We start from the raw sequence: 25,980 nt of genomic DNA, 5'->3' as shown, positions 1-25,980 counted from the left end.
GTCTGCATGTGCATGTGCGTGCATATGTGTGTGTCTCTTTTTTCTTTACGTTTCAGGATGTTCCTCTGCTTCAGCTCTTCAGTACTGGGCCTCTGACTCAAGCGCCTGTGGCAAACATTCATTTTAGGATTACAAAATAGTAACAATGCTGTTACAAAAAAACATTATTTGCTATTAATGCTATTGATTAATTGCCATTATCTTAGCCTCCATTCAATATTAACCTCCATAGATGAGGTTTTGTTCTAATAATTGGCCAATAATCAGATGCATACTAATCATTTGCATGCGCTGTCTGGACGCCACAGCCGAAGGGTGAATATCAAGCAGTATTTCAGCAACGAGGTTTGGTATTAGCCTCAATGTTTCATATTTTGCATTTAAACTAGTAATTGAAGACGTCTGGCCACTACGATCTGAGTGTGAGCGTGAGTGTGAGCGTGAGTGTGAGAGTGAGTGTGAGAGTGAGTGTGAGCGTGAGTGTGAGAGTGAGTGTGAGCGTGAGTGTGAGAGTGAGTGTGAGCGTGAGTGTGAGAGTGAGTGTGAGAGTGAGCGTGAGTGTGAGAGTGAGTGTGAGAGTGAGTGTGAGAGTGAGTGTGTTCCTGTACCTCACTAGTTTGGAGCCGATCTGCTGGCGCAGCGACATCCTCTCGGCGTCGGAGCTGCGTGGCAGGATGTTTTTGTCTTCCAGGTCCCTCATGGTGGGACGGTTCCCAAGCTTGATGTTGAGGGTGTCCCGCCGGCGGATCTTACTGGCCAGGGAACCTGCCAATCACACAGGCACAAACATAAACATCCACCCCCAGGCTCCTTAAACAACGGCCCACCTTGCGTCCAACCCCGTTGAACCTTGACTGGGACTCACTGGCGCCACATGACATCACTAAATACATTCAGCAAACACACATTCAGTGTGTGTGTGTGTGTGTGTGTGTGTGTGTGTGTGTGTGTGTGTGTGTGTGTGTGTGTGTGTGTGTGTGTGTGTGTGTGGGGGTATTAGCACCACATGGACATTTATAACTAATCGATTGTCATGCTAAACTCGTGATGATGAAACCGGTGTAAAGTGTGTGGAGTAAGGCTTCACTGACTGAAAAGCCCTGCTCACTTTGAACTATCAGAATGCATAAACACACTTATGAGCGACTCTGACAAACGGGAAAACACAAACGCCCTACAATTCTCAATAATTATATTTTATAAACGTAAGCCCATATTTCCAGCTAAATAGTTAGTATTAAAATATATGTAGCAGATACTAGATATAGATGAATAAATCACTTCATTTGCTGATCAAAATGTACACAAATGTATTACATGAATTCCTGTTTATCTTCTGGTTTGTTTGACTTGTGACTCAAATGACTTTGCTTTGACTTAAATGTCAAAGCAAAGCGTGTGCATGCATTAAAAACCCATGCCATACTGTTTGTGTACTCGTCATCCTCGTCGTCTTCCTCCTCCTCGTCGAGCCAAAGGATTGGTCCGTCTGAGTCCGAGTCGCTGGTCTGGCTGTCTGTGGGCCTATCAGGGATGACCGTCACCTCTGGGCTCTCCACGTTGACGCTCAGGCCCTGCGGCGCATCGCCCTCCGCTGACCTGCAGGGGGCCGGTCAGGACGCGTTAGCATTAGCATTAGCAGTAGTACTACGGCCAACGGTTTTAACTTAAATATAATACATTGATTCAGTGATAATTCAATGGTCAATCTGCTTGTCGCCATAAACTTTAGAGTACTAAAAGTGATAACTTAGGATCTGCTATCCGTCTCCTTATGTCTATATCTATTTTTAGATTTTTCATGATCACAACGATCTTTGAAACAAACTGTAGTGCAGCAGCATAAAGATAGTCACTGCTGCTTCTACACTTGATGTAGGAAGGAGAGGACTGGATTTGAACTTAATATAATACATGAAACATTTCTTAAAACGCTTCATGCACAGAAACACATACTTTGATTCAATGTTTTCACACTATTGAATGAATGAAATTCATAATTATTCGATAGATTTGAGCACATTCACTTTGCCAATTTATGGGATTGTTTGAGTTACTTGGGTTAATTTATACAGTTGCTGTGACTCTGGCCTCCCCCTGAATTCTCCAGGAGCACAATAAGTGAAACCCTTTAAAGTCTAAACCCTGAGGTGAATCCACGTGGACCCTCTCCTTACACCGGGTTCTTCTGCGCGGGAGAGTCCGCCGTGGCGGGCTTCCCCTCTCCTCCCTCAGCTCCGCCCCCTCCTTCTCCGGTACCGCCCTCCGCTTCCTGCTCCTGTTCAGACCCCTCCGGGTCCCGCCCCGCCGTGAAAGACGTCTCCTCCGTGGCCGAGTTAACACGAGGGGTCCCGATAGCGCGCTCCACGGCACCCGCGCCCAACCCCGCACTGGCCCGCAGACCTGAGGTCGCGGCGCCGGCTTTGGGGGTTTTGCCTTTAGTCTTTAGGGGGGCCGTGCCGGAGCCGGGGTCTTTATCGCCCCGCCGCCGCTCTGCCCGGGGGAGGGTGGCGGGTTTGGAGGTGGCCGCGCCCTGGAGCTCCCCGGGCAGGGTAGCAGTCTCAGGAGAGGCCTTGGGGGGTAGCGTGGAGGTCTTCTTCCGCTGGTTGGTCCTGGTGGTCCCCGTCCCAGTGCTTTGGGTTGCTCCTCCTCCCCCATCCTTGGCGGCCCGGGAGCGAGGTGCGGACGACGGGGCGGGGGTCGTCTTGGTAACCCCTCCAGTCTTCTTCGGATGGGAGGGTTTGGCTGAAAGAGAGACAGACCATTTTCTTTTTAGAATAATCAGCTTCTCCAATGAAATATGGATTTTCTGTGTTGCTTCCTAATTGTCGCGGGACATGAAGAATTAATTAGCACAAAACTTAGCGTGCATTAAATAAGAAACGGTTTGGACAACTCTCTGCCCAAAAGCCGGATCAATCCAGTTGACTCATTAGTAGGCCCGCTGGTGTTACTACAATGCATCCGCTTGGCTCGTTATTAGGTCACATCACTCATAACAGTGACTAGACTTATAAAGTCGTACAGATCAAAACTGTACGACCTTATAGATACGGTCCGAACCACACCACATCACACAGAAAGTGATTCAGACCATTAAGTTTTGCTCAATCACGACCGAAAGGGAGATGAGGAACGTGAGGAAGAGTTCCCCTCGCCAAACTCTTGCCAGTTTCACTACCCTTCATAAACCACAAACCGTTTCAACATGCTGGGCATGTATACATCTGGAGTACCTCCCTTCCACGCCATGGCATGCACACCCCTGCCCAAGGACAACAGCCACCTGTTCATGCACAGATGGTGATCATGCGTACATTAATACATGCTGCTTTTAACGTTTGATTATGCAAGCGCCGTTAACAAAACAGGAAATTACCAAATGAACGAGGAACCTCTAGCACAGATAGAGGAAGTGGATCAGGGATAATAACGGATAACAGTTAAGTGTTAGAGGAAGGTTCATGCAATAAGGCAGACAGAAAGGCAGACCTTGACCGATGGCGGGACCAGGGGAGGGCTCGGTGAAAGCTCAAGGGTGTAACTGAGGGTGTGGGGAGGGGGGTTAAACTTCAAGGGGTCCTACTTACCCGGACCACGGCCAGTGTTAGCGTTTCGAGGGTTAGGCTTTGCTGCGGTGGCCGGTCCAGGCTTGCCAGTCATGATGTTGGTCGACCTTTTAAGGCCAGAGGCACCAGCCTTGTGTCTGCTTGTGCTCGTGGGGCCACTCACTGCTTTGGTAGTGGTGGGCACGGCGGCACTAGGCTGCTTTTTACTAGGAGGAACCTCTCGCGGTTTCATTACTTTGGCCTTGGGAAGGGTTTTAGTGTCGCACCTCTCTGAGCAGCAGGAGAAGGAGAAGGAGGAAGAAATGAAACAGTTTGTTCCATGAGTTGGGGAAGCATGTGGGGGATGTGCAGACATAGCTGGAGAGAAGATGGAAAGCTTGGAGCATTAGAATAAGCGATATGGGAACAGACAATGTTAGTGTGATATGAAAGAGACTTTGAGGGACACAACACCCTCGTTGGGAATCGCATACTATACCGCAATCCACAGAGGCAAATAAAACAAGAGTCCGTCGCACGTGTCTGTGTTTCAAACCTTTATCCCTAGGTGGCCCACGATGGAAATGCAAACAACACAAGAAAATGGATCTTCTAATGGGCTTGGGTCGATGGTAACAGGGTTCAGATGGAAGAGCACAAAACTCTGCCAGGGAACAGCAGAGCAAGGCTTTCACTGCCGTCCTATTTTGGCACACCGTTAGCCCTTTGTGTCATAAGGGTAAAGGATAGGAATAAGGTTAATATCTAGCTCCCATGTCCCCTGCTGTGACCTCAGTCTCACTGTTGAGAATTGTAGTCATAGTAGTTTGAATACCTAATCAGTAAGTCAGAGATTTCTTTATTACATTTTATCAAATTGGATGGCTTCAACTTAAAATTTGAGGCTAAAAATTAAATACTAAAATCCAAAAGTATACTTGGAAAAAAAAATAGGAGAGATACACATATCTCTATATATATAGAGATATGTGTATCTACTATAGTAGTATTGTATTTTGGTAAATAAATCTTCATGTTATGTGTGTCTATTGCTGTGCAAAGTTCAAAGCAGGACTGTTAGAGAGATTATTGTTTCTTACATCTTGCTGTTGATAAGGCGAGTATATAAAGTCACATAGGTAGCTTGCAATGCCAGGATATGTTCACTTTGTTTGTTTGCCTTTAGTACCAGTTCATCATTATTTATAGTACTCAAGTAGATTTGTATTACCTAACCATTTACTGCCTGAGTACATAATGGTAAATGTTCAACAATCTCTAGGGGCAATAAAACTGTCTCGAACTCACATATGGCCCCTACATATGCCCGGTCTCCATGACTACATTGCTACTTTATTGAGACCAATATTTCTCTTTTCAGCTATAACAACTCAGATACACCATGGCAGCTCACCCTACGACACAGTTCACAGAAAATAGACAAAGAAACACCATAATATCTGTCTATTGTTTTTTTTATTATACAGGACCAACCACAAAAGCAGTGGAAGGGGGTTTTACATCCCTCCTGATGGTTCTCATATTCCACTATTGCGTTATTTCTGAGACGTCTGGCCCTCGCCATCTGGAGGAGGCCAGATGGAGACATGGGTGAAAAGCATAGAAAGTGCAGCAAGCTTCACTCATATGGTTGAAAATTCGGTCTGTAAATCTCCCTAATCGTACCCAGAATGGGAAAGGCAACAAAACTTACAAAAACAACTCTGAACCACTTCATAACTAGACGCCATTCCTCTAGTTCATTCAATAGCCTTCGTCTCATCTTGTAGTGCAAGATCATACCGCGCTTTAAAGCGAGCTTATCGCCGGCGGAGGAAGTAACAATAGTTCAGCGAGTTCAATAGGAAGCTGTTCCTGTGTGAGCAAACAAACATACATCCCTCAGCCTTTCCCGAGACGTTCCTAGGACCCGATTTGGTTAAGTGGGTTACGCGATTATCTGAAAAAAAAGGCTCAGATGATAAGAGAACGTGATTGGTCGAAAACCCCACCTGCTCCGCCTTCTGAAGCCTCTGGCCCAATGGGCTGTTCCTCGGGTAGCGATGCGGCCGGGGCCTCGATGTCGACCTGCACCTCATCTTGGGCGGACGTGGCATGGCCATTCTGTACCCCGCTGCTGTTGGTGTCTGCTTCTGAGAGGAACAGGGGCGTATGGATGAATACAGGCACAGACTTTGGGATATCATTCAAATCAGACAGGGAATAATTATAGGATTTGGTAAAAATAACTATGGTAGGATTTTATTGATCTCTATATTGTCTTTAAAATGAGCACTTTTATGTATTGTTTGCAATTACATAAGAGTTAAGATCACTAAGGATAGTGGATAGGATAGCTAGCGATGTTGTTTTCTACACATGTAGCTTTATCTTAGCAAGAGACGGATTTCAACCAATCAATAACAAGGGTTACATCAAGGACAAAATGATGTATAAAAACCCGAGATATAGAATAGAAGGGGGTCAAAATAGGATAAACACAAGCAAAAGTTAAGACAGAGGTACAGGGAAATTCCAGTGTTGCGTCAGGATTCATCTCGCCTCACTCAACAACAGCCGACTTAAAACACGCCACACACAAGAATTGACAATCACAACTGTATAGAGAAGAATCACGTCACTGTATCATGTGTCACTGGAGGCTGTGGCACATGTCAGCAATGTCTTGGACCACCTGGGGCTTTTTGTAGAAAGCTGGCTAACTGGACGCCTTGAGTCAGCTGTTGGAGGTACAACCCTAAAGCCAATCTTGTTGGGTAACTAGGATGTGTGTTCTGAGCCTAGCCGTGCTCTCTACATGTCAGGTTCTGTTTGAATTCACCCCGCCCATGCTAAACGTTGATATTTTTGGAATCTGTAGAACACGTTTCTGCCCAAAGATGTTTCTCATCCATGTCAAACAGTATAGCTTAAAAAACTCCTCACACCTCACAACTCTGAGGTGGATTTTTAATGCTCGTAGTTATAAACGTTTAACCTTATTTAAAATAGAGACCGCGGGTGCACACACACACACACACACACACACACACACACACACACACACACACACACACACACACACACACACAACACAACAGATTAATAAGTATAGTAAATAAATGTATAAATATGCCTTAACACTACCTTTAACACTAGCTTTTCACACATCATAACTCATTCAAAGCCCACACTTCCTATTTTCGGGCTGCCAGTAAACTATGTTGCTCGCCGCCTCTCACACACTCACACTCACGATTGCAATACTCCACAATCAATCACTGTTTGAGCGTGTGATCGGTCGATTCTGTTAGGGGCCCCTGGCTTAAGTAGTAAGCAAGACGTAGGGACGGCTTATAATAACACAATTATTTTACATTATCTAAGCCCCTGGGAGGAGCCAGCCAGACCCCACTGGCTCAGCAGGCCTTCCACCACTCCCCGTCTGGGTGTGTGAGGCCCTGCCCACTGCAGACTGGCTGACTGTAAGAGCCACGCTGTTCCTACTCTCTAGTGAACTGAATGACAAGAACACATGACTAGTGCTGGCTTCTCCTTTTATAGAGACACATTCTGGGTATTAAAAGCCAATAGGTGCTACTTTCTTTGTTAGTGTCTAGTCAGTTAGTTCTGGCATGGCTTTAACCACATAATGGCTGGCAGTGGTTTCCTTATTCCAACCGCTGTCCATCTCTCTGATGCTACACTGCTAATTAATAGGGTGTAATTGCCCCTGTTTCGCCTGAGCCAGTAGGGTAAGTGTTTCTGTCAAACTGCAGTTTGAGTTTTGGTGTGTTTTGAGGTGGTGTCCAACATGGTGATGTCCATCATGTGTATCAGGACAATGTGTTACTGTGTACACACAGAATAACCAAAGCCAGAGAGTGGGCTCAAGTGGGTCAGCAATGAGTGAAGAGGAGTCCATAAGGAGATTCACCTTGGTCTACGATGAGGACGCCCTTCTTGATCAGCTCCTCTCTGGTCTGTCGGGTGGAGATCTTTCTCTCCAAAACTGGGTGGAAAACAGGGGTTATGGCATATGGTATATGGATAACGGTCCACTGTGGTGTTGGTGTATATATATACTGGCTGTATTTTCTCTTTGAGGAGAGCAGTCCCAGAAGCGATCCCACTGCCAGCCTTTGATCAGCGTCATGAGGCGGTGTATTAAGAGTGTTAGCCAGGATTAATGTGACACATCGGAACGTTCTGCTGATTGGAGCGCTGTGCCGAACGGAGCATTTAGGAGCCCTTTCTTCCTCATCGAGGCCACCTTCATCATCATCTACATGCCATCCGCTTACGCCTTCTTGAACATCTCTTTTTTTTGGCACCCCTCTTCAAAATTCTTTCACAGACATTATTCCTCTCCTCCACAGATGCTTCCTCTGACACACCCCCCGGATCCCCCCTCCCTCCCTCCCTCATGACTAGCTGGGGGGAAGGGCCGGGGTTGGGGTCCGAGTCCACAATGCCCAATATGAAAGCCTGTCTATCCTAAGAACTCAATAAAGTGCGTGCTCTCTCTTCTGCAGTCTTTGTCGAGATGTTGCCCCCCCCTCACTATTTCCCCCTGGAGCGTGCCCCCCCCCCCCCCCCCCCCCGCTAACCTTTGGTGAGGTCCTGGAACTTATCACTGGTCTTCTTTTTCCTCCACTTCCACGGCTTGAAGAGCTTCCCGAGCGACGACAGCTTACCGCGCTGCTGGCGCGACCCAGAGGCATTCTGGGTAGGACTGGCGTTGCTCACCACTACATCGCAGTTGGCCGGCGACAGTGCCGACTTCTCCAGGCCGTCCGCTAGGGAAAAACACCAGACACACGCGAGACGTCATGAGAGGTCTTGGATCAAAACATAACGATAAACATCAACATGTGGAGGAACACACACACACACAAACGCACACACACACACACACACACACACACACACACACACACTGGCCTGTTGTTTTGAGCTGACAAGGCAAAACATTAAAAAAAACTGAGTTGTTGTGAAATAGGATAGAGTGTGGCAAACGCTGGTTTGAACAGCAGTTTTCAATATCAGCCTCAGAAACATTACACATAGTGGAAGAAAGTAGCCGAACGGGGTTGATGTTACCACCATCTGGAGCCTCAGCACAATATCAGCAATGTGACTGAGTTTGGCCTCTTTATTACAGAGTAGACGATCAGAAAGTACTTCATAATATTTGATGCCCTGCAAAATTGACCACCCGCTTCCAAAAGCCATGGTAGCACTGGCAACACTGAGTACCGCCACTTTTCTCATAGGAAATCCATGGTTACAGCCTGTGCCACCCTTTTTAATATGAACCCTGACGTAGGGACTTCAATGATAACCCTACGACAAATAAAATCCATTTGAACCAAATCACAGCAACGAAGCATTCATCTGCTAACGTTTCTGACTCTGTGTAAATGTATGAAGCAAAAAGGGACTGAATGTGTGTATGTGTGCGTGGGTGTGTATGTTTTGACTAGATCGTCCTCCTTCCTTGACTCTTCCCCTTCCTGTTGGGATTTTGGGGACACTCGGGAACACTGACAGCTCCGGAGGGTCTGCGTGGGAGAGAGGCGCTGTGTTGTCTTTGCATGTTATCTTTGTTTAGGAGTTCCCAGGGCGAGGAGTTGGAGAAGTGTGCGTGTGCATACGTATGTTATAAGTCTTTCTGCCAAATTTTAGTTGGTAATTAAGCCAACATAAATACCCCTCATTTGCAGTGGTACTCACAGTAAATGAATGATGGGAGGTTGCAAGAGACCAATGTAAAAGAGGGAGAAAGAGTGTGAGTGTTTAGAGCGTTATGAAGACACTCTTATTGAAGGGGGTTTAGATTCCTGGTTGATCTAAAAAACAATGTTCATTTACTCATGGAATGCGTTTCAGTCCTGAGGGTAAAGCACGACACAAATATGCAAACACGGCAATGAAGTGCAACGTCCATTTATATAATTCATCCTTCTTAATTTATATTATTAATAAGAGCCTGAACGATACTGGATTTTAGGGGCTGATGCCGATACTGATATTAGGGAGTCAAAAATGACCAATATCAAGATATTGTGCGATTTTCAAAACATAGATGGGCTGTTATTTGATACTTTATATATATTGTGGTAGTCTTGGGGTGGAGCAATTCTTTGAGATCTGCTTCAAACCCTTCTGAAATGAACATAACATTCAAATCATGAGCTAAAGGCACACATTAACTAAATGGTTGGGAGCTACTAACCTTCACACAGACCATGATGTACAACTTGAAAGTGTTTTTGTGGATGAGAATTGTTAAGAGATTTAGAGGTTTAACCACCAAAGTTGAGGACTTATAAAGCGGTATCTATGATTTAATTTGTAAAGTTTTTATGTTGTTAAATATACTGTATAGTCAATCTCAAGGCTATCACACTTACAATAGCACAGGACAACACACACACAATCACCAGCCACTTTACCATAGTGCCCTCTGGATGCAGGTACAGGTCCCTGTTGTGCAGGAGGGCTCGCTATGGCAAAAGCCTGGTGCCTGCAGCCATAGCAGCCCTCAACAAAATGGCCAAGATAAAACCACTCCAGTCCCACTCGGTCTATATATTCTGTCTGCATGTTATTTTTGTTGTGTTTGATGTCCATTTGTTATTGACTGTCGGCGTGAGGTCCATACCTGTACTTGTGATGTGAAAAAGAATTTCCCCTTGGGGACAATAAAGTCTAAAGTCTAAATTCTAAAGTATATGCCAATATGGTATATCTGTGATAGGCCAATATTCGTAGATATAATAGGCCAACCGATATATCGGTCGGGCTCTAGTATTAAGTCTTCCAGAAAAATGTCTCCTTCCATTTTTTTATCTTTGAGCGTGAGAAATACAAAACTTGAACGGAAACACTGGATGTTGCATATAAATATTTCTTTTCCTTTTAATTGGTCAAACTGCAATCACAAACTTCCCACTAATCAAGGCTGAGCGGCCAGACTGCTGCAGTGGAGTAAACACCTAGACTGGGTAGCACCGCCAATTCTGCCGACGATTTGATTTCGCCCTGAGGAAGGGTCTGGAGAAGAGCAATACATTTCTTTCTGCTTCCGATACGTTTTTGCAGGAGCCAATCACCAGGCTGGCTTTTCCACCTGGCGCGCTATTGACTGGTTTAACGCAATGACAACAGGGAAGTGACAGCAAGCAGCCACTTGCATACAGAGTCATTTGAACTAGGCCCATGGATTACGCCACTTGTGCTGAAGAAAATGACAGCAGCTCCCCCAGACCAGCGTGCAATCTACGATTGAGCTTGGTCTGGCAATAGCCAGGCTAGTAAACACCAGTATCAGGTCAATGTGTATTAACCAATGGACAGTCACTGGATGTACGCTACAGGCTTGCGACCCATTAACCCAGTGACCCAGGCAGAGGCAGTATCTCAGCCTATTCAGCAGATGGGGGCAGGAAGTAAACAATGATATAAATTATTAATATGTATATTTTGCGATGACAGCTAAACCCTTAAAAAAAAGTCAAGGAAAAAATGTGTGTTCATCTCTAAAGTTGGACAAAATAAAAGTCATAAAATAAAATGTCAGGACCAGTAACTTCAATAAATATTGAAACATCCACACATAGGTCAGCTGAAGAGCCGTCTCAAAGACAGATGAAAACCACACCGCTCAAGCCTTTAAACACACCCCCAGCAACACAAACACAAACACACATTGCACATGTATGCACGTACTTCCATTTCCTGCCGCTCTGCAAATCAAATCATAACAATAAGTCTACTTCAGCTGTGCCTTTGTTCCACAAATGATGGGAAGAAGAGAAAAAAAACATAAAGCCCAGAGCAGCAATTATTGTCGCCATTAGCCTCAACTCTCAAACCATTAGTGGGAACCCACTCGGACACAATAAGCTGATCTGTTACTGGGAGAGGGGAGAAGAGTCAGGAGGTGGAGTATTAAAAAGGACAGGTATTAGAGACTATGGCAGAGTTGACAGTGTAGAAACGTACTTGAGAAACATGTTAACTTAACAACTTAACTTAACTTGACATGTAGATTCACTGGAAGTGTAGACATGTAGATTTACTGTGGACATGTACATTCACTGAAAGTGTAGACATGTAGATTTACTGAAAGTGTAGACATGTAGATTCATGTCATTAATAGGCAGGGAGCTTCTAGTTCAGGGAAACCTATTGATCATGTATTCATGAAAGAATCGTTGTTCTTATCTTCTACGACTTTGAATCAATTCCAAACTCCCAAAACTCTGCAAATACTTTTTTGTGTTTACATTATCGCAATCAGTTGATGCAACTTTTCAAGAATCAAAACAACATAATCGTAAACACTTTACTCTGCTTTTATTCCTTCATCTGCTACATATCCTTTCTTAGTGCACAGCCGATTTCCACTAATTTTCTTTCGTGATTCCGGAATGTGGTTTTGGAATCTGAATTGAATCAAATTTTTTGATACACAGCCCTAATGCCTAGCGAATGGACATGGGGTGTATCGTACCCGGAGGCCGTTTGTCTGGGAGTCAAACCACTTTCATCAATCCAAATGTCAACAATATCTCTGTCTTATAACCATCTTTGCAGGCGTGAGCAGAGCTGGGCAACTGAAATAAAAACACTTTATATCCACAATACTGCCGTTATTATTCTTTATATTATGTTTGGTTATAAAGCACAACATACTACTTCAGGGATTACCCTGGCTTCATAAACACCATACATTTTCCACAGCCTGTGGCTTTAAGGGAATTATTCAGACTCCTTAAAGCTTCGCAAACACAACACACTGCTTTCAGGAGTAAACCAACAAATGTTATTTAAGACAGAAATAATCCTGTTTTGACATCAATGAAAGAAGTGTTACCTGTGTTATGGGAGGTTACCAGAATAAGACCACTCACTATGTGCCTTTGAGCACATACAGTTTGAGCGTTTTATAACCCATGACTCACTTGGTGGATGAGGTCATTCTCAACGTGTTAGCCAGGATTTGGGAATAAAACGACCATGGAAATGAGACACAAAAACAAGAGTAATGTAACCGTTAAAACTTACATTATTGACAACATTTTCTAACAGTGGGCTCAATTTTTTTTATAAACTATCCCAGAACTTTAAGTATTAAAATTGAATGCCTAAAAACTATTTAAGAAGCAATAATTAATAGGCAATCATGTAGTAAATACAACCTACAGCATGTCTAGTTTAGAAGCCATACAGAAGAAAGTCTGTTTAATTCTTGAACATTAATCAACAGTATAACATCTACTATAGTATAAGTAAGTATATAGCTAGTTTGTGTCAATTGTCTAACTAGCGCATGCTGGAAATGCTGAGGCTGATGGTTATTATAGTTTTATTCCCTCAAAAATATGAGTGGAGCTGTAGTAAAAACACGATGAGGTCCCAGTTGTAGCTCTAACGTCCAAACAACATGAAGAGGAGGAGGGCGAGGAGGAGGAGCAGGGGAAAGGGAGAGGCTTCCTTCCCTTGCCTGGAAGTCACCCAGGGTTTGGGAGAGAGCGGGAGAGACGGAGCAGGGGGGAGAGGGAGGGAAGGGGGTTAAATAAAATGACATTCAAATAGAACAGACATCCACGAGAAGTGGAGGGAAGAGAGCGATTGAGCTAAAAGGACAAGAGATAAATGAAGTAGATATGGTAGATATAGAGTATAGAGACAGAGCAGAGAGGCACAAAATAGAATGAGAATATGGGAAACACAGAAAGTGCCCCTTGGACCTTCATACTGAGTGTATAGAGCCTCAGACTGGGTCTGATGTAGAAATAGTCTACATAGCCTCCCCCCTTAGCCCCCACACACATCCCTCTTATACACATTGTATGTTGTACGTCCTTTCAGTTAAAAATAGTCCTTAGCATTGTGTAGAATCTTATCCTAGCTATCTTTGTTGTCTACGGGGAATGGGTTAACCTATCAATTGTTTGTGCTTGTCAATTGGTTCTATGAGCATCCTTACTTTACCGATGGTGATATATTGTTTCTCTTTATGCTGAGAAAATGTACTTATTAGCTGTGTTTGGATATACACACATTGTAAGTCATTTTGGGTAAGGCGTATGCTAAATGCCCTAAATATAAATGTAAATAGCCAGGTCCATGTGTACCTTACTGTAAGAATCACATATGCATACTTTTAAGTATGTTTGTTCAACATCTCGCCATTAGAAACTTTGTGGAGGTCATCCACAATGCCATAACTGGAGGGGGGGGACGTAGGGCTTGTTCATCGGAAGGCATTGTGGGATTTTCCGTTGGCAATACTCAGCCATATTAAGAGGCCTCATGAGAGCTGAACTACTATAATAAAATCCTAAAATCAACGGAAAATACCGTAACCTGGGCTAATGAAAACTGAGTATTGCCATGTCTCGCAGGAAAAGGACTGTGGCCGTTTTAAACACCAACAATGACCAATATACCTAGCTGAACAGCGGCAATGCCAATTGGCAAAGGCTCATTAGTCTGGTACCTCAGTTCCTTTAAGATTTCAAAGGGGCATTATCAACAGGCGCGGACCAATTTGCCAACGGAACATGTGACATCAGCGGCAGCCATCTTGGTTTTTAACAAAACATTGTTCCTCAGCCATGGTATCAAACTCGCCATGTATAGATAAACAAATGTAATAGGCCCGACCCAGGTCAGGTATCCTGGAGATCTGTCAGAATGGGAGACGCATGCCTTAGCAAATAAAACCTGAGCTCTTGGATAGACGGGTTTCCAGGGTACAATATACCGTTATTATTTACATCCTATTCTACTTCCATAATAGAGTAGTCATTTCAAAGTGACGTCACGATCTACAAGCCCTATTTGATCTATAAAAAGCTGGCTTATGAATAGTTGAGGCAGATAAAACCTAATTCAATGTAGAAGCATGTGTAAAATTGTTTTTATTGTAGGCCTGCTGTTGTTTTTGCCATGATGATTTTGTACACCAAAGCAAAAAACTAATTTTTACTCATTTTAAGTCAATATTAACACAAGCTATTTAACTTTGCCTTGCTCATTGATATATGTTGACATACTCCAAACACATGGTCTGAAGGAAGAAGTTGATAGCCCATCACAAATCCAGTGTAATCGCCCTCCTGTCAAACACACGTATTGCTACACTGAGGAAACTATGTCCCCTTTCCCACTATGTCTTAAGACAGACAGACAGACGTACGGACAGACAGGGAGAGATGCTTTTTGCCTGCAATTAGGCTACTGTATACTGTAGTCCGTTGTAGTTTTCCACATTCATGCGAATCATAATATACATTAATAAACAGAATTGCCGACCTCATCAACTCAAAAACAAAAATGTATCACTCTGCCCATATTGAATTCAGCGTGTCGCCTGAGGAGGATAGTTGTTCCTTTAGTTTTACGTTTAGCTACCATGGAATTAAAACGCAAAAGGTGATCGAAGTAAAATTAAACCTTTGAGTGCCAGGCCCATCCCTGAGGTTTACCGTTTACACCATTCATGATGACAGCAAAACGCTCTTAAGGACGTCGTTACGTTTCGCAAAGCACGAACTTGCGCTCGAAGTACTTCGCAGATTTCGCGGTAATATCGCAAGATGCGTTCAAGGCCCGCGTCATAATGTCGGTGAAGTTAACGCGACGTTGAATCGATACCTTTAGAAATACTTCACGATTTACCGAAAAGAGCGACATGCGTTTGAGAGCCTCTTAAGAAAATCGAGATCACGAACTTAGTAGCCAACAATAAAAAACAATAACAATAAACTTCCTGTACAGAGTAGCGGAATGCACGGGAGCGACGGGGGAGGGGGGGAGAGAGAGACACAAACTAACTCACCGCTCGGGTGGGTGGAGGGGGCGGACACAGCGGTCTGACCCATGTTCCGGAGGGACCCGGGTCCCCACAATCACGCCCGGGTATGATCGGAGGATCCCTGACACCGGCGTATCCTCAAGTTCATTTCCAATGATCAGATCGTGACGTGCTGAGGAGATGGAAACTTGAATCACTGGGTCTCTGCTGCTGCTACAGGACTACTACGACAGCACTTCCCACCCGCCGCCCCACGTCTCATCTTGTGATTTGTGAGCCAGCAGAGAATGCTTGTAATTCCTATGTTCAGATTAGAGGCCTGGCGAGGGGTCAAAAGGTGGCCTGGTCTAGCACCTTTCTATGAGTGAACCAGTCTGAGCAGATTGGACGATGACGACGGAGCACCGTCTGAAAGGTGGAGCAGAGGCGGCGCGACCTGCGGAGGAAGTTCCCAAGGAAACCCGCCAGCAGACACGCCCATCATGGGGACGTTCACACATCAACACAATTCATTATCAAATACGATCAACACATACAATCATTCTGAATATTATGTATTGGAAATAGGTCACCAACAGATTTTACGGTTTTTCAAAAGCAAAAAAAAACAAGAAACACCTAAAGTCAGATATGTCTAGTACTGTCTGAACAGTATTCTATTCTAACATGCAGCCTATCTTACACTATGTTATGTCTCGAATGTATTTGGCTTCCATAGTGAATGTCCGCTGGGAAATACAAACATGCATGACACCTATTCTCAAGTCCTATTAACAAAATATAGTTCTCCATGTATCTAAATGTCAACTATAGCGTGATTTCCTGCCTGTGTTTGTTTGATCCGCTGTCACGCTGTCACTGCCAACAGGCTGCCTCACACACACGCACATGCATACACCCACGAGCACAAACGCACTCACGCGCACACACGCACAAAAACACACGCACACGCCCACGGAGGAAGAAGGAGAAGACTGCCACCTACCTACTGATAGCTAGAGCACAACCACAGATACAGGTTACTTTACAATCACCGCGTTTCTTCGTTGCGACTTTTTCCAATTATCAAAAGTTCTGGAGCTTAATGGGACTGTTTGCAACTGCTATTTGCTGCACTGGTTGAAGGTGCGCTTATTCGAGATCGACGAAAAACAATTGGCTGATCATTTATCAATAAATAAAAAAACATGCATAATTTAAAGAATGATAGGTATGTTATTCAACCAATAACAATTGAACACGCAGAATAAGAGGGCACTATTTGTTAATAATTATATTTAATTATGATTATTATTACGATACCATTACTAATAATACTACTACTACTACTACTACTACTACTACTACTGCTGCTGCAACTACTAATAATACTACTACTAATAATAATAATAATACTGCATTAAATGATGAATGCCATTAATAATCCATTTAACCCGTGGCTTTATCTTTAATAAAGTGCAGATCGCGTCACCTAGCTGTCATCAAAGAGTGACCTGCTTACCTGATTACCCAGCTTCATGATACCACATGGCCATAGCTGCTGTCGGTTTCTGTGTGTGTGTGTGTGTGTGTGTGTGTGTGTGTGTGTGTGTGTGTGTGTGTGTGTGTGTGTGTGTGTGCGTGTCTGTGTATGTGTGTGTGTGTGCCCATGTGCTAGAATCTTTGTTGTGTGTGAATGAGTGTGTGTGCGCACTCGCTAGAACCTGTGTGTGTGTGTGGGTGTGTGTGTATGTGTGTGTGTGTGAGTGTGTGTGTGCATGCACAAGCAAGTGTGTGTGTGTGTGAGAGAGAGAGAGAGAGAGAGAGAGAGAGACACCCACACACAGACAGAGACTTGCTTAAATGACGTTCTCAGGGGGGCTGTCGCTAGGGATCGAAGAGGAAGTGGATAATTGAGACAGGAAGGAAGTCGGTTAAGAGTAGCGAGAGAAAGAAGGGGTCAGACATGGAGAGGATCCAGGAGAGGAGTACTTAAAGACAGCGGACCGTGTAGTCGGGGTTGAGACGGTGTTGACAGTAACAGGGGGAGATACTTCTATGTGTCTCTATGCTCCAGGTTCACCTCCTCCTGCTGAATATGGAGGAATATAATTGGAATTCCAATCAGAATACTCTATGCGTGTCTCTTGTTAGTCCTATTGGTATCTGTTTACCCTCTTTCATGTTGGATCAAAGATTGGGGAATATGCAAAGAAACAGCTTGAGGAAATATATTTTATGTTAATCACACCAGAGAGCATTTTGCCACTACGTACACACATGCACACGCCCAGAAGCACACATGCACTCACACACACACAAATACACACACACACACAAATAGACGCACAAGCACACACTCGCACAGACGCACACATGCGCAAAAGTGCGCAGACACACACATGCACCCACTCTCACACAAAGACCCAGACATACACGCACGCACACACACATACATACACACACACACACACACACCCACACACATACACACACACACACACACAGACCCAAACAGACACACACACACAGCACGTCACCAAAAATTGGATAGAGAACAATTCTGATGGAATGTACGACTTGAGAACACATCAACATCAGTAGAGGATTTATTCATCTCAGATTGTCCTTTGACCTACAATGTGTTAGCGACAGTTACAGCCTGGCTTGACTCTGTGGTTGTTGGGTGTGGGCCCTGGTGTCTTTTTTTAAACAACTCACAGTAAACCACAGTTGTTTCTGTTTCAAACGCCTCTTCAGTTCATCAACTTAAAATAATAAAGGTTACTGAATTAAAGGAAGAGTGGTTAGTTGTGAGTCGACAGCTCTTGGTGCTGCACTTCTATCATGTGGTCGTAGTTCTCTGCAGTATCGGGGATGGCATCGGTTGGACTGGCGTAGCATCCGCGCTGTCCTCCATGGCCTGCCCTTTGTCTCTCCATTAGGGTACCACCATCCTGAATACTGAATTATCCCCTGGCCGCATTGATTCCTGTATAACTGTCTCTCATACAGCTGAGTGATCAATTATAAACCTGGCTTCCTCATCTTGGATCAATCACAACCTTTTACATCTGTGCACAGTTAACCCAATGCCCTTTAGCAAAATAATTCTGTGTGCACATACGCAGGGGGGAGGGGGGGGGCGAATTTTTTTCATTGTCCAAGGATGATAGGTTGATCGAGTCCATGAGGCCCCCAATGTAGTCCGGTGTGACACCTGAATTGGTGAGGTCTATACTGGTCTGGTGTGGACCTGATGTGGAATGTGAAGGGTCCGCTGATGGGTGGGGGAAGGAAGGCTGCATCAAATATTTAAACACCACCTCAGCAAAACAAGTGCTAATAGTTGTTTAAGTGCTGCTTTACAATGAGCCCCCCCCCACATGCATCTACACACCCAGCGTTATCGCCCTCCCTCTATACATTTATTAATTGGTTAAGGTAAGGCCTCTGTCAGGCGTGACAAAAGCAAAAATCTGTGTTAATAAAACCTCATGTAATTTAAGAAACTTTTGAGGTATTAACCAGAATATACTGGATTATTTTCGTCAACCCTGCAGAGTGGAATTAATGCATACATGAGATGTGTGTGTGTGTGTGCATTCGCATGTGTGCGTGTGTGTTTGTGTGTGTGTGTGTGTGTGTGTGTGTGTGTGTGTGTGTGTGTGTGTGTGTGTGTGTGTGTGTGTGTGCATGCAAGCGCAGGTGCGTGTGTGTGTGTATGCATTTGTGTGTGTGAGATTATCTGATTGTGTTCAGAATTGGTCAATTCAAACCATATCCTGTTGTTAATTTAGAGCCTTTTCTGTTTTATCAGCTGAGAAGTAGAAGTAACCTATTTTTCTAAAACATCAGTTGTCCAACCATTTTAACATATTTGTACATAGTTTGGAACCATTGAATAGCATGTTTTTCGGCAGCATTGAGCTCTTTATTGAGATGTTTGGTTGGTCTGCAGCCACACCTCTCCAAACAGCCCAGGAAGAGCTCTGACCGGCCCTTCTAAACCATCATTTACAATATAAACTGCCATTACATTTAAGGATGAGCGGATGCTATTATACAAAAAACACATACAACTGCAAAAGCATAAGGGCAGACTTAAATGGTGTTTCTAACAAGTTGGTACAACTCTGTTGGCGATTGAGTCACCAACAGAGTTGGAAATACAGTGGCTTTCACACTATAAATTCTGTGTGGTTATTAGAATACGATAGGACTTTGAAGATAATAGGTGTAATGCCAAAAAGTTTGAGGGAAGAGGAGGCGGTAAAATATATAAGAAAGGGGGGAATTTAGAATAAAGAGATGGGCAAAAATACAATCTAAAGTAATCACAGATTGTCTGTATAAGCTGTATAAACTTTAGGAGGATAACTTTTTTCTTCTTATTATTATTATTATTATCCACAACAGACACCTTCAATAGTGGTCTGCAATGGGCCTACTTGGTAAGAGATGATTAAATGTATGTATACAAATATAAGACTTTCCATTTAGGTATGAGGTTAGATCTGGTGAAGTTTAGGCAAAACAAAATGTTTAGGTTTAATCTAAAAAAGGAATGTCAGTACTGTGAATAGAAAATGCATGCAATTTAAATTATGTCCGTCTCTGTTAATAATTAACACCTGGGCCTGAGATCTGCTGTGCACCAGATACAGAACAGTGTAAAGGGAGGTATGTCTGCTGCTTTGGTTGGATGTAACTATGCTCACAGTGACATTCCACAAAGAATATCAAACACTGAACACATCGTTTCATCCCCTCAAATTATTTTGAATTTTAGAGATTTAAATGAATGAAAAATGAGTAATGTATGATAGATATTTCCTCATATTAGAACGATCATATGCAGGTTCTTAATCATAAGGTTGCAGGGTGACCACTGCATCTGTAATGGAGCGAAGAGTGTCTCCTAGTGTAAACCTCAGAGCCAACCCAGAACACTGACCTCCGACCCAACGGGCTGCGGTCCTCTGGCCGAGTGGTCATCTTCTGACCGCGCGGCGGAGCGGTGCGGTTGAACCAGCAGTACACACAACATACACAGGGGGAGCTGTGGGGCATAATGCTGCTGCCTTGATTCGACGTGAGAAGTGTGCTGCTTTGTAACATCCTAAAATCACTATCTTCCTCATAGGAGGAACATCGGTCTCCACTCGTACCCGGGTGGTCTCGGGGCACCTGCGGTACATCTGTGATTGGCGTCTGATATGGGGTTTGTTCAAATACTTGTTAATGTATGGATATGTGAACTTAAACAGTTCTCTCTTCTCTTAATGTAGATGTCACGTGCGGGCTCAACCTCAATGATAGATTTGGCATGTTGACCTCACCTCATACGGAGAGACAGACAGCCAAACCAATGAGCCGAAGCCACACTTTGTCCTCTCTTGACATCAAATGCAAACTAGGCTGGCAATTACAATATTACATCACAGCAGTATGTATGTGCTTAGATTAAACCTCAACATTGAAATAATAAATACATATTTAATGTGATGTTTCCATGGGGTGTCTCTGTTGGCCAGCATCATTCATCCAAACATTGCCTCTATTAATGTTTCCATCCCTGTCTATTCCTTCATCAATCCCTTTCCTAACACAGACTCTCATCCACTCATCCAAAAGTCCTGTAAATGTGGATTTAACTCACAAAAGAGAGACTATGGTCATTCATTGCTGTGCTACGCTCGCTGCCTCACAGAGCCTTATAATCTGTGTGTAGGTAGGCTGAAATCTGATATGCTGTTTGTTGACTGCTGTTTGGTACCGCCATTATGGACCATCACAGCTAAAATGTAGCCAGCAGAGATCAATACTTGACATCCTGCCAGCCGGAGAGACAGCAAAAAAAGGAAGAGGAACTTTTCACTTCTTTCATTTGCCTTACAACAATAAAACAGGAAATGAAGCAAGGAATTACAATGAAAACAGAGCAAAATAAAACATCAGACATGAAAATATGATGATGAAAAAATGTTTGCATGCATTTTCGACTGTTTTAGATGATTAAATACATGATAACGCTGCTAGAGGAATTAAGACACAGTGGACAAGAGACTCCATCAAGGAGTAAACATTATATCTATGTTCTTATACCTATGTGCTCATGTCAGCGCCAATGTATGAGAGGATTTTGCTTTGTTCCACTTTTCCCTGTGGCAGAAATCCTTGATTATATTTGCCCAGGAGCGCTCTGTAGATGGTGCTCTGATCAGTACATCTTTCCAATGTGAACTCTGGGTGTAAGAATAAACAGATGTACAACAACACCACTTTTCAAAATGGTGATGATAATTATCTTGGATCTGATCCAGTCATCTTTCTCCGACACATACCTCACTTTGCTGTAAACAAATGTACACAACCGTCGAGGCTCAAAGGACAAGGGGAGGCAAATTAGACGTAGCCAATCTCCACCCCACTTTAATATTGTGAAGTGAAACTCATACCAGCATAAATTAGTTATCAGACTGAAATCAATGTGACCTCTGCAATACTGGCATAATATTAACATTATAATATAATTATTAGAGCTGTAATTAGTTTAATGTTCTTCTGGCGGCTATCAAATACAAAATAGTGTGGTTATTGCCATTTAAGATGTATTAGTTACAATTTACATTCAGCTATTTTCTCAATACATTATCCACCTGTAAGTGTATGTGTGTGTGTGTGTGTGTGTGTGTGTGTGTGTGTATGTGTGTGCATGTGTGTGTGTGTGATTGTGTGTGTGTGTTCATCCTCAAGAAAGGGTCATAACAATACAAATAATAAGCCACTCTGAAGGCATCAGATGGCCTGGAACACAAAGACCACATGCAAATGTTTACATTCTCATATTACTCAACACACACACACACATACACACACACACACACACACACACACACACACACACACATACACACACAAACACACATACTGAAAAACAGACAGACAGACAGACAGAAAAAAAAAAATACATAAACAGGCACGCAAACCTGCACACTTCACATACACACACACAGCCTGACACACAAAGACAGACAGATAAACACAAACACACACACACACACACACACACACACACATACTGAAAAACAGACAGACAGACAGACAGACAGACAGACAGCTACACACACACACACACATACATCTAACAGACACACCATTAACACACACACACACAGGCACACACGTACACTCCCACACAAAGAAACACATGGGTAACATCCATAGTACTGACAATAATGCATTTACCCATTTATATACATTTTTAAGCAAAGATTCTGCTCCAAAAATCTTTTCCCTTGGAATCCTAAAAATTGTAGTCTGAGAGTATCTAATGATACAATATGTATCACTATTCAATGGTAAAATATATACAGCAGCACTTTGCACTATTTTTAGTAACACAATACTATTAACATAAATATGGTCATGAGCTGTGATACTATACATCAAGGTATGATTGGACATACAATTCTGTGTCTTATGTGCAGCTGTGTATGGCTTCCTTAACAGTATAACATGCATAAAGCCCAATAAACATTGACGGTGTCATATAAGTGGTGAAAAATTTAATGTAATCAAATTGCAACGGATAAGCCGATAACACCAACTCTCTGCTTGAGCTGCTATAGACATACCCCTCGCATTTGAATGTGGCACCAAATGCCGAATACCAAAGCCTTACACACTGAATGGACATAGGCCAACATACCATTCTCTATTGGCCATCCACCAACAAGCAGCACTGGCTGTTGTATCTACTCTTTAGTACATGACCGCTGAGGATACTGCCTATATGCTCTTATATATTTAGCATATACACTCTTAATGTAACATAGGGCATACGTACATAACCGATATGCATTCATAAAAGTGGCAATGCTTAGATACTTAAGGTCGGTCTGGTGTGGATTCAGACTGCAATGCCCTACAATGAGCTCCCTTCAAATTTTAGTATATTCTGCTATACACTGTATGCCAGATGCACTTATATGTAAAACGATTAAATATTCAAGGTGTTCAATCAGTGGATAATCCAATGAAAGTGAGAATTGATGTGTTTTGGTGACCTTAGAATGAATCCTAAATATCTACACAGGAAGCGGGTCCTCTCTCACGGACCCCGCCATGTTTCTGCAGTAGCCCAGAATGTACATCTATTATCACTGTATGTTTATCTAGAATAGTTCCCCTAGACCCTGCATAGCCCCCCCCAGCACAGATCCCTCTTACGCACCTATGGTATGTTGTACATCCTGGCAATTAATGTACACAGTTATTGTATTTTATACTTCCTTTTTACTTTTTGTATGCATTGTGTAGCATCTTATCCTAGCTACTTTGTTGTATATGGGGAAGGGGTTAGCCTAACAATTGTTAGTACTTGGCACTTCGTTCTATGACCATCCTTACTGTACCAAAAGCGATATATTCTTTCTCTTTCTTCAGACAAATGTACTTATTGTAAAACGCTTTGGACAAAAGCCCTAAGTGTAATCGTAAAACAAATCTATGACCTTTAAGTTTTACGGACTAAAACCATAAATACAATTAAGAAATCTATCAAGGACCCTTTTCCCTTGACAATTAACTACTCAATGCGGTAGTAGTCGATTACATCATTTTTGAATCACCCACCACTTCTCCTAGCATCACTGCTAAACGCCGCTCAGTCCTACACACTCCACCTTTAAGAGGCCGTGTTACTTTGTTCTCGGTCTGTTTTGTTGTGTATGGTTTGCTTGTTTGTTTTTGACAGCTTTGCCTTTTTCCTCCCTGAAACAGGTTTCTCCCGGCAAGGGTAAACTCTCATGTAAATAAAACATATGGAGAAGAAGATAGACTACCATTTGTGACAATGATGACCACATGATTGTGTGATCACGTTAAATAGATCCCAACATATAAAAAACATCTGACCAAGAAAGTTAATTCAAGAAGTCTGATTGAAAAGATTGTCTTAATCCTAATGAAAAAAGTATTACTCCCAATACAAAGTTCCACTACCATCTTCAAACCAATCAACAAGTTTGATAAGGAACTACTCATCCTTTCGCACCTATGTTGTTAATATGGTGTGTTGGTATACGTTAACACATTCATTTCAGATCAGCGAGGTGGATAGATTCATCCTTGACAAACAAGATGATCAGCTTTTCTAAGCAGGAGTTCATGTTAATGAACAGCCACCCAACCAGTGGTGTGTCAGTTAGCGTTGCTGACCCGGTCAGGCGTGCTATTGGATTCAAGATGAAGGTTTAGTTTGGCTCTGCTCAGTCTTTCAACATCAATTCAAATCAGGCGTGACCTCTATCGTAAACACATTATGGATCCATCCGGTGTCCACGCTTCCGGGAACCCAGCCTAAACCTGCAGCATGTGTCTGTAGATATCAGACACATTAGAGAAATCAATGAGCGAGCGTTGGACGTCAGGTGACACACGTGATTACCAGCAAAGAGGAAGAAGAAACAACAATGCACAGCAGAATCCGCGATGTATGTGATTCTGTCACACCGAGCAGAACAGACACTCGTAGTCTGCACAGAGAACGGGCAAGACAGAAATAGAGTGAGAGACAGCGAGAGCGGGAGAGCAAGAGCAAGAGAGAGAGGTAGAGAGAGAGAAAGAGAGATAGAGGGAGAGAGCGAGAGACAGACATATACACAGACAGCGTGCTGTACAAGGGGACACTCACCGGCGTGTTCCATGACTGAGCCCGGAGGATAGTATCAACAATGTGACCTGATCCTTCTCTTCCCGATACACTAATTCATTCCCTCTCTCTCTCCCCCTGTCTTCTCTCTCTCTCTCTTTCTCTCTCTCTCTCTCTCTCTCTCTCTCTCTCTCTCTCGCTCTCTCTCTCTCTAACGCTATTTCTCTTACTGTCTCTCTCTCTCTCTCCACTTTCTCTGTCCCTCCCTTTCCCTTACTCTCTCCTACCCTCTACTACTCTCATGTCTCTCTCTACCTCCCCCCTCTCTCCCTCCTATCTAACCCGTTTTCTATTTGTGCCATCTGCCTACCTATTGCACTCTCTCCCTTCCTCCCTCCCTCCCTCTCTCAACCCTTGCTTTCTTACAACACTCACCCTCCCTGACTCACAGGGAGGGGTGAGCCTCTCATTATGTCTCTCTCTTTCTCTCTCCCTGTCTCCCACCCTACGGGCAATCTGTCTCTCTTTCAATCTATCGGCTGTCTGCTATTCCCTTGCCTCCCCCCTCTCGCTGACAGGTCCAACTCCAGTAAAAAGCATTAAAAGTTAATGTGTATTTCCATAGCTTGGTCCTCCTCAGCCGTCCATCCCTCGATCCCTCTCACCTCTATCTGTATACACGACCTCCACTGCTTCTCTCTGTCCATGCTATCACACTGTGGTTCAAACTTTCTCTCTCTCTCTCTCTCTCTCTCTCTCTCTCTCGTTGTTGATGTGAGCCTGTGTTACAAGCGGGATGCTATCCATGCATATAACCTCTGCTTATCGTCACATCCTGTCACTATTGCACAGGACACACGCAGGCATGTTTGCATACCACACACACACACACACACACACACGCACGCACACACACGCACACACACACACACACACACACACACACACACACACACACACAC

General features: G+C 43.5%; 1 protein-coding gene across 4 annotated transcripts in view; it reads right to left on the bottom strand.

Annotated features, from left to right (window-relative positions):
- phactr2 (phosphatase and actin regulator 2) overlaps positions 1-25,980 on the bottom strand; it is a gene marked incomplete at its 5' end in the record, with an annotated part of 44,979 nt that overhangs the window by 6,422 nt on the left and 12,577 nt on the right. The window contains 8 exons of one of the 4 annotated variants that reach the window (XM_079730081.1): positions 50-105; positions 609-765; positions 1,427-1,599; positions 2,178-2,745; positions 5,561-5,701; positions 7,486-7,560; positions 8,159-8,347; positions 25,061-25,216. In XM_079730081.1, coding sequence (XP_079586207.1) covers positions 50-105; positions 609-765; positions 1,427-1,599; positions 2,178-2,745; positions 5,561-5,701; positions 7,486-7,560; positions 8,159-8,347; positions 25,061-25,073 — 1,372 coding nt within the window. Of the gene's footprint in view, positions 1-49; positions 106-608; positions 766-1,426; positions 1,600-2,177; positions 2,746-5,560; positions 5,702-7,485; positions 7,561-8,158; positions 8,348-15,405; positions 15,843-25,060; positions 25,217-25,980 lie in introns of those variants that run through there. The other 3 variants (XM_079730080.1, XM_079730078.1, XM_079730079.1) reach the window with 3 other exon arrangements.

This window comes from Pollachius pollachius, assembly GCF_949987615.1.
Source record: "Pollachius pollachius genome assembly, chromosome: 2".
Classification (NCBI taxonomy): domain Eukaryota; kingdom Metazoa; phylum Chordata; class Actinopteri; order Gadiformes; family Gadidae; genus Pollachius; species Pollachius pollachius.
The sequence above is the reverse complement of the archived record's forward strand: the minus strand, read 5'-3'. Positions and strand labels throughout refer to the sequence as shown.